General features: G+C 37.6%; 1 protein-coding gene across 1 annotated transcript; it reads right to left on the bottom strand.

The window, feature by feature from the left end:
• Positions 1-3,661: 3,661 nt before the first annotated feature.
• On the bottom strand, positions 3,662-9,961 carry LOC136847675 (inactive CLIP domain-containing serine protease A8-like). Its single transcript, XM_067119472.1, has 6 exons — positions 8,384-9,961; positions 7,036-7,875; positions 5,802-6,094; positions 5,517-5,699; positions 4,946-5,201; positions 3,662-4,696 (listed from the first exon to the last, which is right to left on the bottom strand). The coding sequence occupies exons 2-6, from the start codon at positions 7,756-7,758 to the stop codon at positions 4,535-4,537; spliced, it is 1,617 nt and encodes a 538-aa protein (XP_066975573.1). The 5' UTR covers positions 7,759-7,875; positions 8,384-9,961; the 3' UTR covers positions 3,662-4,534.
• Between the last annotated feature and the right edge of the window lie 3,970 nt (positions 9,962-13,931).

The raw sequence follows: 13,931 nt of genomic DNA on the forward strand, positions 1-13,931 counted from the left end.
AAAAGTTGGTCTGAGGAGCAACGAGATATCGATGCTCTCCTCTGAAATATTAAGAAAAACAGCGAACTTAATGGCAGCTTATAACACATGCCGAAACGGATTTCGGAATTCTGCGATGGAATCCTGAAATTTTCACGAAAGTGTGCACTAACGCCCAAAATGCTAAGCAGAGGGCCAAAGGGATCAGGCCAATTACTGAATTATACAGTTGTGTCTATTTGACTCAAATGGTTTCATTTTTTCCCCTATAAGAATAATATATACTGTATATATATATATATATATATATATATATATATATATATATATATATATATATATATATATATATATATATATATATATATATATATATATAAATCTTCCACGTCACGACATGTCAACTGTATAAATGCAGAGCCGTTATATGCGATGTAACGGATGCAATTATTAAATGACTGCTCTAGGAAATTTACAGGTCAGCCCTGAAGTCTCTGACAAGCATAAAAATGTCTTGAATAAAACCGAGAACTTCATATAGACTTAATCCCATTAGACCTCAGCAGTTAAAAATACAAAGATTTGTCCTATGCCCCCACTGGCCGATTCAATCAACGTGATATGGTCCTTAATGACAATATCCTTATGGCAATGGGACACCAAAAGACAAGCATTCTATATATATAGCAACCAATATTCCTTATCAAAGGCGTGGTTAGCAGAAGAGCAATGCAGAGGGAGAGAGAGAGAATGGAATGGAATATGGAATTTAGGCCGAGGGCCAACCACTTGGATCTATGAGGCCATTCAGCGCTTAAACGGAAATTGACCGTTAAAAGGTTTGAAAGGTGTAGCAGGAGGAAAACCTGCACTGTGAAACAAATGTTGGGAGAGGGTGGATAGCAAGATGGAAGAAAGAGAATGTGAATGGAAGTACATTCAAAGGAATGAATGGGGTTGCAACTAGGGACCGAAGGGACGCTGCAATGAACCTTAAGTAATGCCTACAGCGCACAGCGTGAAGTGCACTGACGGCGCTAGCCCCCTACGGGGAATGGGAGAGAGAGAGAGAGAATATCGTGGCCACTGCAGAAAGGAAGCTTTTTATTTGTTTAATTACAAGAGTATGGTGTTTCTTGCTTTAGTTTACTATACATCCTCCGTAGAATAACAGTATCCCTTAATTAACATTACTTTCTCATTTGGTGAACGTGCTTTTTGTTATGTGATTACATGTCTGGCGACTTTGCTTTACAGGCAGCGTTGCTATTAACTTCTTATTTGCTAAAACCTAGAATGTCAGCTACTTGTAGGATTGCCAGTCGTAAGGGCTGCTCACGGAGCATGGACTCGTGAAAGCACAAGGCTGGCCTGATCTAAAACAACAACGACGACGAATTGCCAACTGTCACCTTAGCTCACTGTGAGTACTGAAGTTCACGAAGCCAAATGTACCAAATGTGTTTGATGAATTCTTTTTTATTTTCAATTTCCTCTCTGAATAGACTGGTTAATAGGAAGATGTTTTTAGTTCCTCTTCATCTTACTGCTATGGCTCCTGCACGAATCTAAATCTGTTCCTAATTTTTTTGTAAGCTGGACAATGAAATAAGAAATGATAGGTGTTTTGAATCACGCCTTCACAATGTAATCTTTCATATTAAAGGGATTTAATCTTTTCTTACCATTTCGCTCTAGAGTATTCAATCTAGCTCTCCCAATCAGCAAAGTTTTTTCAGAGCCATCGTGCCAAGGTTCTCTTATTTTTATTTTAAATTTCCTATACATTTTCACTGTTGATTTTTCATTTGTTTATCTTGATTACTTTTCTTTAATCGATTCAATTTTGCTTAATTTTAAGTTTAATCCCTTCGTACGCTCTTTCACTTGCTAAATCCAAGGTGTTTTCTCGCTTTCGTCCTGGTGTAAGGTTATTTCACAGAGCCTACTCCAGTACTACTGAGGATATGCTTCAGATAGAGCAGTCTGTTCTTCATTTCCCGTGATCGGCTGGATGAAGCCTCCACTTCAGAATTTAATGCTCAGCTTGCTGTGACTTGGTACTTTCAGTATTGTCCTATGACCTTGTTCTTCTTTAATTTCTCCTTTCTATTTCTTGTATTTTTCTAAACTCCTCTTTATTTTCTAATTTCATTTCACTTACCGCTATCCAGCTTGCTAGTTTCGGATTTTCTTTCCATCTCTGTCATTTAATTTATTTGCCTTGTATTTAGGTTTACTTCTTGCATATACTTTTTCACTGGTTTCCACCGTTGCCTTTCTTTTTCTTATATGTCCACGGTTATCTTTTTCAAAGTTACTATTTTTTCATGTAGGGTTTTGTTTATATACAGCACTTCCCATTTACTGTACTTGTCGTCACAAAATATGCTCCTGTCTCCCCTTAATGTGGCAATTGTTGCACTTTGTGTGGAACCTAGTATTATCCTGTACACCCCATTTTCAATACTTTGCAACTTTTCAAATTCTAATTCTGTCAAATCTATTACATTACTGCATGGTAGGAGTTGCATAACCCTTCCCAAATGCTGTCCACAGCTTTGGTTTATTGCCGATCTTCTTTATGGTTATGTTATGTTAGCTAGTTTTTGGGCTTTGTTGAGCATTTCCTTTTTTTTCGTTTTGAGTACATTCATTTGACTATCTAGTTTATATCCCAAATAAAGTTATGTATTCCACTACTCTGATTCCTTCAATGCGTTCTGGTTTGTCTTTCATATGATTAAATATGCTTCCATGATTAAATATAATGATTACTCTCAATTTTTTGAGACAGTGGTATATGAAAGGAAATATGAAGTACTTTAAAGTACGCAGAATGCCTCAATGATGAACGTAAAGATCTCAATTTAATTAATGAAATTAAAATACGGCAGTTCCTTACTACGGGAGTTCTCATCTCGGGTATGCATTTTGAATTTAGTTACTCGGAATGTAAAATTACTGTTACCCAGCGCATTACCATCAAAGATATATCTTGTAATTAGCAGATGTTCCGATTCTTAGTTCATATTTCTCCGTGCCTGCCGCGGATACCTACTGCTGATGATTTCAGAAACAAAAGTACCTGGCAACTCATGTCAAACTATTATGGTAAATGAAAAGGCTTCTGACTTTATTGTCACATCAGGCATGTAAACTTCCAGTACCTTATATATATATATATATATAATATATATATATATATATATATATATATATATATATATATATATATATATATGTGTGTGTGTGTGTGTGTGTGAGTACAAAAACACACGCACACACACATACATATATGTAATCCTAATTACTTTACAATCATTATTTATTGAAGCAGGTGTTGTTTTTGACAAGTACTTTCCAGCAGTACATAAAACTTGAGGGCCTTTGCTTAAAATACAAAATTGTCATAAGCCTTGAATATAAAACTAAATCGGAGACTAGTAAACTTCTCGAACATAGTTTCTTGAACAATTTTCTTTAATGTCATGAGTAATTTTCAATAAATGTGCATTTTGTTTCTTCTTAAACATCTCGAAATATTTCACATCTTCAAGATCCTGAGATGGGTGTTGTACGCTTAATTATAACACTAAGCCAGGTTTCTGTCAATAATAATACATCAGTCTAGATGCTTATAATCTGCTTTCTTATTTCAGCAGCTTTATTTTCTGCAGAATATATATTCAAAAGATAACATTTTAGTTAACTATTGTCCTCCATTTGTTCATTGTTTATTCTTGTAAAGAGATGGGCCTTGTCAAAACACACATGTACTCTCATTCACGCCCAATCTTTTCACACTCTCTTGATCATGTTTGGATGTATAAGTACCTAAGTACATTAGTTTGCTTTTGAACCAAGGTTAACGATACCCAACATGGGGACAATGGATTTAGCTGTACTAGTAACGTAATCCTTCAGGAGATAAATTTCCATATGAAGTGTAAAACTTAATAATCGGACTTTACAAAGAATATGAACTATTTAACCTGAAGACAGTATAATCAGAAGTAAGTCATTCAGATGATGACGTCTGAGGTGAAATTATGTTCAATATTTTCACATTAGTTCTAATTAGTAATTAATCACATATACCCATAACTTTTATGCCTAAAGAAAGCAATAGACATGAACACAAACCTTTTCTTTTCAAGTGATTTTTTTATGAATTAAGAGCAGAGAAACAAAAAAGTTGATGGACACAATTTACTTTTTGTGTCCAGCTAAATCATTTCAATGCAGGTGTCTATGACTATGTTTTATTTTTCTTTCTATTTGAAGACAAATGTTTCACGACATGAGCCCAGTGACTAATGTGGAAAGAGCCATGAATTCAGTCATGGTCAAAGAAATCCATAGATTGCTGTACTATGCTCATAGGAGTTCTTAGGGCTATTTTTCTTACATTACTGAGAGAGAGAGAGAGAGAGAGAGAGAGAGAGAGAGAGAGAGAGAGAGAGAGAGAGAGAGAGAGAGAGAGAATATTACCAACAATAATCACTAACAAATAATGACAAAATAATATAAATAAGGCATACAGAATAAATTACTAAGTTTTAAGGTAAGTCAGAATCCAGTCCATATAATAAGGAACGTTGACATAAACCCCTGGAATTCCCAGCTGACCGCAGCCTATGCCCCAGGATACCAAGCCAGCAAGGTGAGCAATGCCATCTGGGCTGTGGCACACTAGGGGACCGCCTCCATCACCCTGGAAATATAATTAAAGCAAAAAAAAATTAAAGTACTGTTCTTCATAATATCATTCCATTAGCACGAACATGTTTCCAGTGTTTAAGTATGTTAAGATACGATTGAAATATAACTCAGTTGAATTGGTCGCAATTTTGCTCCAACACTATTCACAAGTTTTTTAACACTTGTTCAAATTTGCTGCCGTTAACTGCTGATGTTATGATCCCAGGCTGCAGAAGAAAGAACCGTATCTCCATGTACTTACTGTACAGGAGTCCCTTTTGGCCTCTCCTCCAGCGCACATCATTCCTTCATGAAGTGAAAAGCCACGACCCAGCCTAGTGCCCTTGAGGGCTTCTTGACATAGCTCGTGGCTGACAATGGGCACCTCGACCTCCTTCAAGATCCGCTGATACTGGCCTTCATTACCGAAGGAGTCTTTTCCCCAGCCAGTTGAGTAACAGCGTTGGCCAATGAAGATCTCTGAAGATTCCGGTAGGCATACGGGAGATATGTGGGGGCTGAAAAAGTATCTAGTTTTTAAGCATTCTCAAATGCAGCGTTTTAGTTAGGTCCGCGCTGAAAGTCAGCAAGAAATAATGGTAACGCTAAGATGTTGCAAAACCTTGTCCCTTGCCAAAATTCAAAATATGATGAGCCCACTAGTCATCCATGACGTGATTAATCACCATCGCAACACTCAACAGAAGACTTCAAAAACAGTGCAAATAACAGATAACTCTAGAATACGATCTACAATAACAACAATGACAGGAATAATGATGATCGTGATATAAAAAAAAAAGCAAGAAGGACAGTTGTAACCAAGCACTTACTTGCTACTGAAATCCACTAGATGCTGCAGTGTAAGCAGAGCAATGTCATTGTTCAGATTTCCAGCATAATACTGAGGGTGAGACCGAACCTCAGCCACAGGGACATCGAGATGCTCCAAAAATTCGATTTCACCCGAAACGTCCCACTCACCAAGACGAACTTTCAGCACGGAGGCAAGTAAACTAGAACGACAAAGGATCAAAGAGATATATTTTTAGAAAATTTATATTTTTCTGCTATTAAAATTTCGTCAAATCTGAGCTAAGGAATGACTCATGACTAACCTGTTCACGCAATGGGCAGCCGTCAGAGCGTGTCTGTTGGTTATAAGGACTGCACCACAGACATAGACAGATTCTCCGTGGGCATCCATCAGAATGGCAGCTTGCCAAGGATGTTCTCCGAACTCGGAGTCCCCTTTAGCCAGTTTGGGAGACTTTGACCTGCCCAAGAGCCCTTGAGCATTGCGAATGCCACAAGCAAACTGGTTCTGGAACGTTTCAGAGAAAAGCACTCTGCAACAGACGTGATTTTCTTGGCATCCAAAAGCTCCTGGGTGGTAGGCCTCTAGAAGGTGCTGGAAGTAAATGGTTCCTGTTTCAGTAAAATTGCAGAAGTGGTTTACTGTTCGTAACTATAAAATAATACAAACGCTCATTCAGTTTGCCTGCCTGATTGATATACAGTATAATGGGGAAACTGACTTGCAAGCAATAAATTATCGCAAGTCCTTTTTGCTTGCCCAATTTAAAGATACAAAACGATGAGTAGGATCCTCTGCATTTGAATGGTTGTGGCTAGTGTAAACCTATGGCGGAACTAGGAAAATAAATAAAATTAAGTGGGAGAAAAAGGGGTCTGTTAGAGACATGACTCCTGAAAGGGAATAGGGAATAAGGAAAAAGACACTCGATAAAAACTTCTAAGGCGTTTACAAAAAGGCTATTGAAATGGAGATAAACACAGAATTTAGTTAGAATGGTCTTATATCTAGATATCCAGAGATTTCTATAAAGTTCTGTAAAGTTCATAAGAGAGAGAATCATCAAACACAAATAAAGTAATAAAGGGTCAAGCAAAAATAAAGTAGTAAAGGAAGATCGTCAGTTACTCGAGTCTTACTTAAAAAATTTAAGTGTTTCAGTTGTAGAATACTAGGCAGTGAAAGGGGAAATGACAAAGACAGATAAAATGTCAAAATACAGGAGATGAGTAAAATCGCATAAAAATCACGAATATCCAATGCACTGGCTGCATGGAGGCAGGAAATTCACGTTACAAAAAACCAAAAAACCCTGACTGTTAAATGCATGGAAGTCTGTTCCTTGTTCTACTTTGTTTAATTTAGTAAGTAACATAAATTTTGTTAAGTATAAAAAACAAATGCTATGGTATCTTCGAAGGAATAAACTGGACAGTGAAATATTTCTACTGTAAAAATTCACAAAGGGTTTCATTAAGATAGATAAGAATGAAAAGAAATGCTACCAGAAAATTCATCTAAACATTAATACATACGTTTTGCCCATTCCTAGTATTCACTTCAGTATCATTGAAGGTGCTCCTTTTCAAACGACTTTCGCCACTGTCAGTATTATTTGATCTTGAGTTATCTGCAGAAGGTTTCTCGTTAGCATCCAAGTCGGTGGCATTCGATAATACATCGGTCCCCAGCGTCCGAGGGTCAATCAGCAGGTGTGTAAGAGGGTCTGTAGGCAACAACCTTGGCACCACGTCAACAGAGCCACAGAGAGTAGGACGGACACATTGGCACTGTTCTCGATACGGGGGTATATCTGGTGATAGCATGGGATGCTGGTTCTCGGGCAACGATGCGTGGTTTGCATCAGGCACATGCAGTGGGTTCGGTGGCACTAACTGCTGCCCTATCGGTAGTGAGAACTGACCTCCTACAGGCAGTGGCCGTTGCTCAGCAGGAAATGTTTGTGGAAAGCTCATTGGTAATGACGCGGGATGACTAGACGGTAGCTGGGGATGTTCTGAGAAAGGCTGCTGAGGATTTCCTAAGGAGGACGTTGGGTTTTGTCCTAGCAGCTGATTTCCAGGAGAAAAATGTTGCCCTGAAGGACTTAACTGAGGCAATTGTTGCCCTATGCCTAGGGAAGGATTTTCTGTGAGAGATGACAAAGGATTTTGCGATTGAGATGAGAAATCGGTCTGACCTCCAAACAAGATGGGGTGGGGAAATTGACTGGACTGGCGTACACGTCTGGCATCCATGGGACCTTTGTCAGCGTGGGCGTGAAAGTGGTGATGCTGCACTAAAGCGATGGGCGGGCCATTGGAGGAAATGTCACTTCCCGCACTGGAAACTCCCTTTGAAATGCCCGAAGGGCACTGCAAGGAAAAGAATAATAAAAAGAATTTACGAGAGAAAGACAAACAAAACGTGAGGTCATTCACTCATTGTTTTGCCTGAAGAACAAGGTTCATTTCAAGGCGTTGGTTCCAGATAGCTTTCTTTTCGGAACTAACCGAGCGTGATATTGGATAAATAATAGAAAAATTACATGATAATGGCTTAAAATGTAATGAGTCTAAAGACTATTTCTCATCGTAAATCAGTACCAGTATGAACTCCTTTTGTTCGTAAATTTTTTTACATACATACACACATTCATACATGCAAGGAATGAATGCTCGGATTCAAGTAAGGGTGTAAAAATGTTCCAGTTTCAAAGGATTTTTCTGAAAGCATAAGGCAAGCACAGATTACATCCGGTGAATACAGTAATATGATCATACGTCCGTTCAGTCATCTTTCAGCCAGAAAACGAGAAAAAGAATGATATATTAAACTCTAAACCTAATCCAACTGATCTCTAAATCTTGACAGGAAACTTACATCTAAGCCATTCCCTGCAGAACAAAGACTTCGTAACTTGGAATTTGTTTCCGTTTCTTGGTTCAAACCCTTCTCTTCTTCTTCTTCGGGGATCGTAGGAGGAGCATGGGGGAGCCTGGAGTCTGGGAAAGTGTTTGGCAAACTTGTGGTATGAAGGGGTCCCCACGACCATTTGCCAGGCGAGGCAAGTGCGAAATGAAGAGATGCTACCACAAGCCCGAGTATACCTTAAAAACGTGTATGATATGTATGAATAGCATTTTTACTGAAGTCACTTAACATATTTTAACAAACCGTGGTGTAATTCGCACTTGTTATTTATGAAAATCATCAAAAAACATCATCGTAAGAAAAAATTAAGTGACTTACCACTTTTTACTGAAATAATTTTAACACCTTTCACTATTATTTGTCTTTATTCTTCTCAAATGGCGTTCTTTAAATCCAACCTTTACAGCTTTCTATAGCTGAATAGCAAAGATGCATTGCAACAGGACCTTTTGTGCGGATAGTGACAAGAGCACACACACGACGCATTGACTCACATCACAACGTTTAACTCTGCTGCCAGTTTTATCAAGTCAGTTTCTTTATTTGAGGAGGAATTCAAACGTTCTCTGTGACTGGAATTAAAACAGTTTATTTCACACATCGAGTTACCCTTTTTTTTTTTTTTAGATACCCAGTACGGATCAAGTTTTTATTACGTAGAGCAACAAGTCGTGATATAAAATTTTATTAAACGCACAGGTTTTATTTATGAAAAAGATAATACAACTACTTTGAAAATAAAGAAAATTTCTGTTTAACATGCAAATGGATTTTTTAAGGTACACATGAAATACTGATAATGCAATAAATTTTTTTTTTTTTTATAATTCCATGATTTGCCAAGTTCTATCTCACCGGCCAGATTTTCTTCCTAGTGTTTTTGGTAGATGGTTTCCTCGGCTCCGTTTTGAAGATAATTTTTTCAAAACGTTTTACTGGTAAAAAAAAAATTACAAACACACACACAAAACATACCTGTGAGCCGAAATTTATGCATCGCTGACGTTCTGGTGTGGCTTCAGTATTACAAACAAATGCTAAAAAAAAAAAGACACAATTTGGTCGTTGCTCGTAAACCCAAGCACTCACGACTTCAATCCTAAAATGGCCTGTGGGAGATCTCCCTCGGCTATATATGCAAGAACATGAAAGACGTCCTTCAGAGCTTTTCATTTTCCCTCTCCCCCCACCACTCCCAAACCGGGTACCTCCTCCCCGTAACGAACTCATTTCCCCCCAAACGTGAGACTCTTTCCCAGTTTCATTCCAATTACTTATTGCCACTTTATCGTTCGGCTTCCTTTCTCTTGAGGTCAGGAGTAGTCTTCCGCGTCGCGGGATCTCTCTTCTTCTTCCCAAGTTTATAATGGGATTTCGGGATGGGTGCTTCTTGGCGTTTATGGTCCGTTCCTCTATACATTATGTCTAAAGTTTATGATTCCTTGGACGTAAACATTAAGTTACTTTATACAGGGTTCGACGTCTACCTTTCTCTCACATTTTCTGTCGCTTTACTGTTTCCAGTAAGATTCTTCAGCTTTGTCTGGGGAATTTTAAGTTAAACTAACCCCCCCCACCCCTCTCTCTCTCTCTCTCTCTGTCTCTCTCTTTCCCTTTCTATGCCCTTAATTAGTGCGCATCTCCAAGCTAATTACGGGTTTCCCGTCCAAATGACTTATTACACATTTTTTTCCTTCTCTCCTACTTCCTATCTTTCCCCTTTCATTTGTCCTCTCATAAATCAACTTGAAGGCGAGGAAATATAGGGAAGGAAGGCAAACGGGGAGACATAAAGGAAGCAGGATGCTCCTCCTTTTTTCTTGGTCGAAAAAAAAAGAGAAAACGAAGCGAACAGAGATACGAGAGTTGCTGAAGGAAAATTAAGACTCTGCCTCGTTCTGCAGCCAGAAAGTGAAAGTCTCCTTTAGATTTCAGTGAGTGACGATTTTAATTATATGAAAAATAGAGTTATTTTTCACTTAAAGACTTGTTTGTTAAAAGTGCACAAATCTGTCGCCACAAAACTCTGACGTTTCACTGTACGCACCGAAAAGCACCAGAATACGACCACTTTTTCTAGTCTCACTCATTTCACCTGAGCGCAGCTTGGGGTAATCGCGCGACCTTGGGGAAACCTCTTACGATACGGTGTGATCCTGATGGCTCTTGATTGTCCCCTTTCCAGGGCCATTAATTTTTTTTTTTATTATTATTTACTTACCAGATTTTCATTCTCGAAGGAAACGGCCTTGAAACTGGGGTGGTAATAAGAGTGTTCCGTAGAATTCATACCATGCAAATCACGTCTTCGAGCGCTTGGGAAACGTCTATACAAAAGGAACGACACGGTAATTTGTTGAGTAAAAAGGTTGTCCACGAAAATAGCAAAGCTTCTGATACGAATTGCAAGTTGAAAGTTTGAATTGTAGACCTTATTTAATTTACCTTGTACCAGCTGGTCATTGTCACATTCTATAATGTTGGAAATTTACGCGTTTAAGATTCGTATTTCAGCACCACACATTATAAATTAGGTGCTCACGTACACACATACACACACACACAAAACCATATCTACGGTAATCTTCCATAAGTACACAACTCTCCAACACAAATATATATATATATATATATATATATATATATATATATATACATATATATAAATATACAGTATATACATACATATATATACATACATATATATATATATATATATATATATATATATATATATATATATATATATATATACAGTATATAATACGGTATAAGGCGTTTGTCACCAGTGTTCTGAAACAGAAAGAGCATTTACGAAAGTAAGAATGCGTGGCGTTGCTCTGGCAGGTTTTCATAATAACTGACTTCTTCATTTGGGGGTCGTTTGCTTAGTACAGCAGGCGGAGTCTAACGCAGCTGTAAGCCGAGTTGGAATGTCATCGTACTGGGTTGTGAAAGAGCGCCAGTTTACAGTCCATTACCTCAACATTAAAAAAAATATATATTCTTCACTTTACAAATATGTCAAGGAGGGAAGGGCCTGCGAAATGTTTCGCTAGTTCTTATTTTGAACTATTTCCCAAGAATTCTTTCTTTCTTTCTTTCTTTCTTTCTTCTTCTTCTTCTTCTTCTTTTTCTTCTTCTTCTTCTTCTTCTGAACTTTTTTTTTTTTTTTTTTTGCGGTCAAGTATCTTTCTGTATTTAAGGTACAATACTGGGCTGAAAAATATCATGAAATCAGGAACGTTCCTGCACTATACGAACGCCTAACAGAGTCCTTAAAATTATTGTCTGTTTGACATTTTATTGTTGAATGCATATGGTTATTAAATGGAAAAAATGCTTCTTTAGCTCTTACGCCGGCTCCTCTAATTTCGTTAATGTTACGCAGTTTTCAAAAAGGTAAATTTTACTAACAATGCTATGGGGAGAGGAGACACTGCAACTCTTGATTTTGGTGATACGAGTTTGATCGCGTCCCAGAACTTAAGAACCGTTTCTCTTATTTAATTCATATTAATATTTTAAGACATCCTACATAAAAGCTCCTTGTATTTTCATATCTACTGGCTTGCAAGAGAGTATTCTCAGAAAATATACTGATAACCGTAAACATGAGATTATTTTATAAAGAATGTTCTCTTTCTCTCTCTCTCTCTCTCTCTCTCTCTCTCTCTCTCCCTCCTCCCTGCTTTAACGATGTGAATTTTATAAAGAGTTCAAATCATGCCTCTTTCGCTATATACATATTCTTTATGAATATAAAGAATGTGTATGTATGTAATATATATATATATATAACATACATACATACATATTCTTTAACAAAAGTTGCTGGATTCCGAAATATTATTGACACATACACACGCACACATATATACATACATACATATAAAGAATATGTATTGCATATGTATAAATATATACTATTCTTTATGAATGTAAAGAATATGTTTGTATGTAATATATATATATATATATATAATACATACATACACATTCTTTATATTCATAAAGAATATGTATATAGCGAAAGAGGCATGATTTGAACTCTTTATAAAATTCACATCCTTAAAGCAGAGAGAGAGAGAGAGAGAGAGAGAGAGAGAGAGAGAGAGAGAGAGAGAGAGAGAGAGAGAGAGAGAGAGAGAGAGAATCTCGAACTCACATAATCCCACATTTCCCTTTTGAAGGCTGTAGGACTAACCAAAGAAACTGATGGGTTTAGACTGACCTTCAGACGACATTGAAAATCCAGTCATCTCGTCAGTCTGGAAAAACCAACACTACATTGTGAAATATTATGCTCTTTAAGCCTAGCATGCATAGGCCTACAAGGCAGCCTCCGGGGAAGCCCAGAAAATCCAGGGATAACCGGCATTTAGATCCGGGTCAAGTCAAAATCATTTGTAACCGATGGTCAAATTCGCTGGCCGGTAACGAAGGAGATATTTTGACACAGATCCTGCTTTGACTGAAACGAAAAATCTATCCGACTTCCACCATCCCAGAAACCTCTCCCAACACGCACGCAAAGCAATCACAGGAGCAACCTTCAACTTTATTATTATTATTATTATTATTATTATTATTATTCAGAAGATAAACCCTATTCATATGAAACAAGCCCACAGGGACCACTGCCTTGAAATTCAAGCTTCCAAGGAATGTAGTATTCATTCGAAAGAAGTAACGGAAGGTAATAAGAAATACAGAAAGAAGAGATCATTTATTAAAAAGAGAAAATATGAATTAAAAAATTGAAAATGAAATAATAAAATTAATAATAAATTATTAAAATACAAGGAGAATTGTTTTAGGGTGATTATCCATTGCATCTTCGCTTGAATTTTTGAGTCTAATTGCACGACATCCTCAGGGAGACAGTTCCACAGTCCAGCGGTGTGAGGAATAAAGGACCTCTGGAACTGAGGAGTTCGACAGCTAGGCATATTTACAGCATATTGGTGCTGCTGTTCAGCAAAGCAGCTTGCTCTGCAGGAAAAGGGGATTAGGGATCAGTTGTGAATGTGAAAGGTCTCTGTTAAAATACGACTAATGAAAAATTGACAAACAAGAGACCATCCGTCGATGGTCCGGGTCATAGATGTTAGTTTTAGGAAACAGAAACCTCCTATCACGAACCACTCCATCTAAAAGAGATAAAACCCTGGCGGAAACAGACGTCCACCCCGGAGAGCAGTATTTCAGTATAGGAAGGACAATGACGTGCAACAGGCTGCCCTGATTTTATCACTGTTCTAAATAAATAAGGCCTTTCGTACAATACCCAATTCCGTGCAGCATTTGCTGACACTTTCATTAGATGTTTCTCAAAAGTAAGATGCAAGTCAAAAGCACGGGAGACAACTTAGAAACAGGTCACTGTCTTTCTGGTAGGCAGCCATATCATAATAAATGCATAACAAATGATCTATGATGCATTATTACAATGACAATTTTAACGACATATCATGTAATGACACTCGAATCTCAG

This window comes from Macrobrachium rosenbergii, chromosome 17 (assembly GCF_040412425.1).
Source record: "Macrobrachium rosenbergii isolate ZJJX-2024 chromosome 17, ASM4041242v1, whole genome shotgun sequence".
NCBI lineage: Eukaryota > Metazoa > Arthropoda > Malacostraca > Decapoda > Palaemonidae > Macrobrachium > Macrobrachium rosenbergii.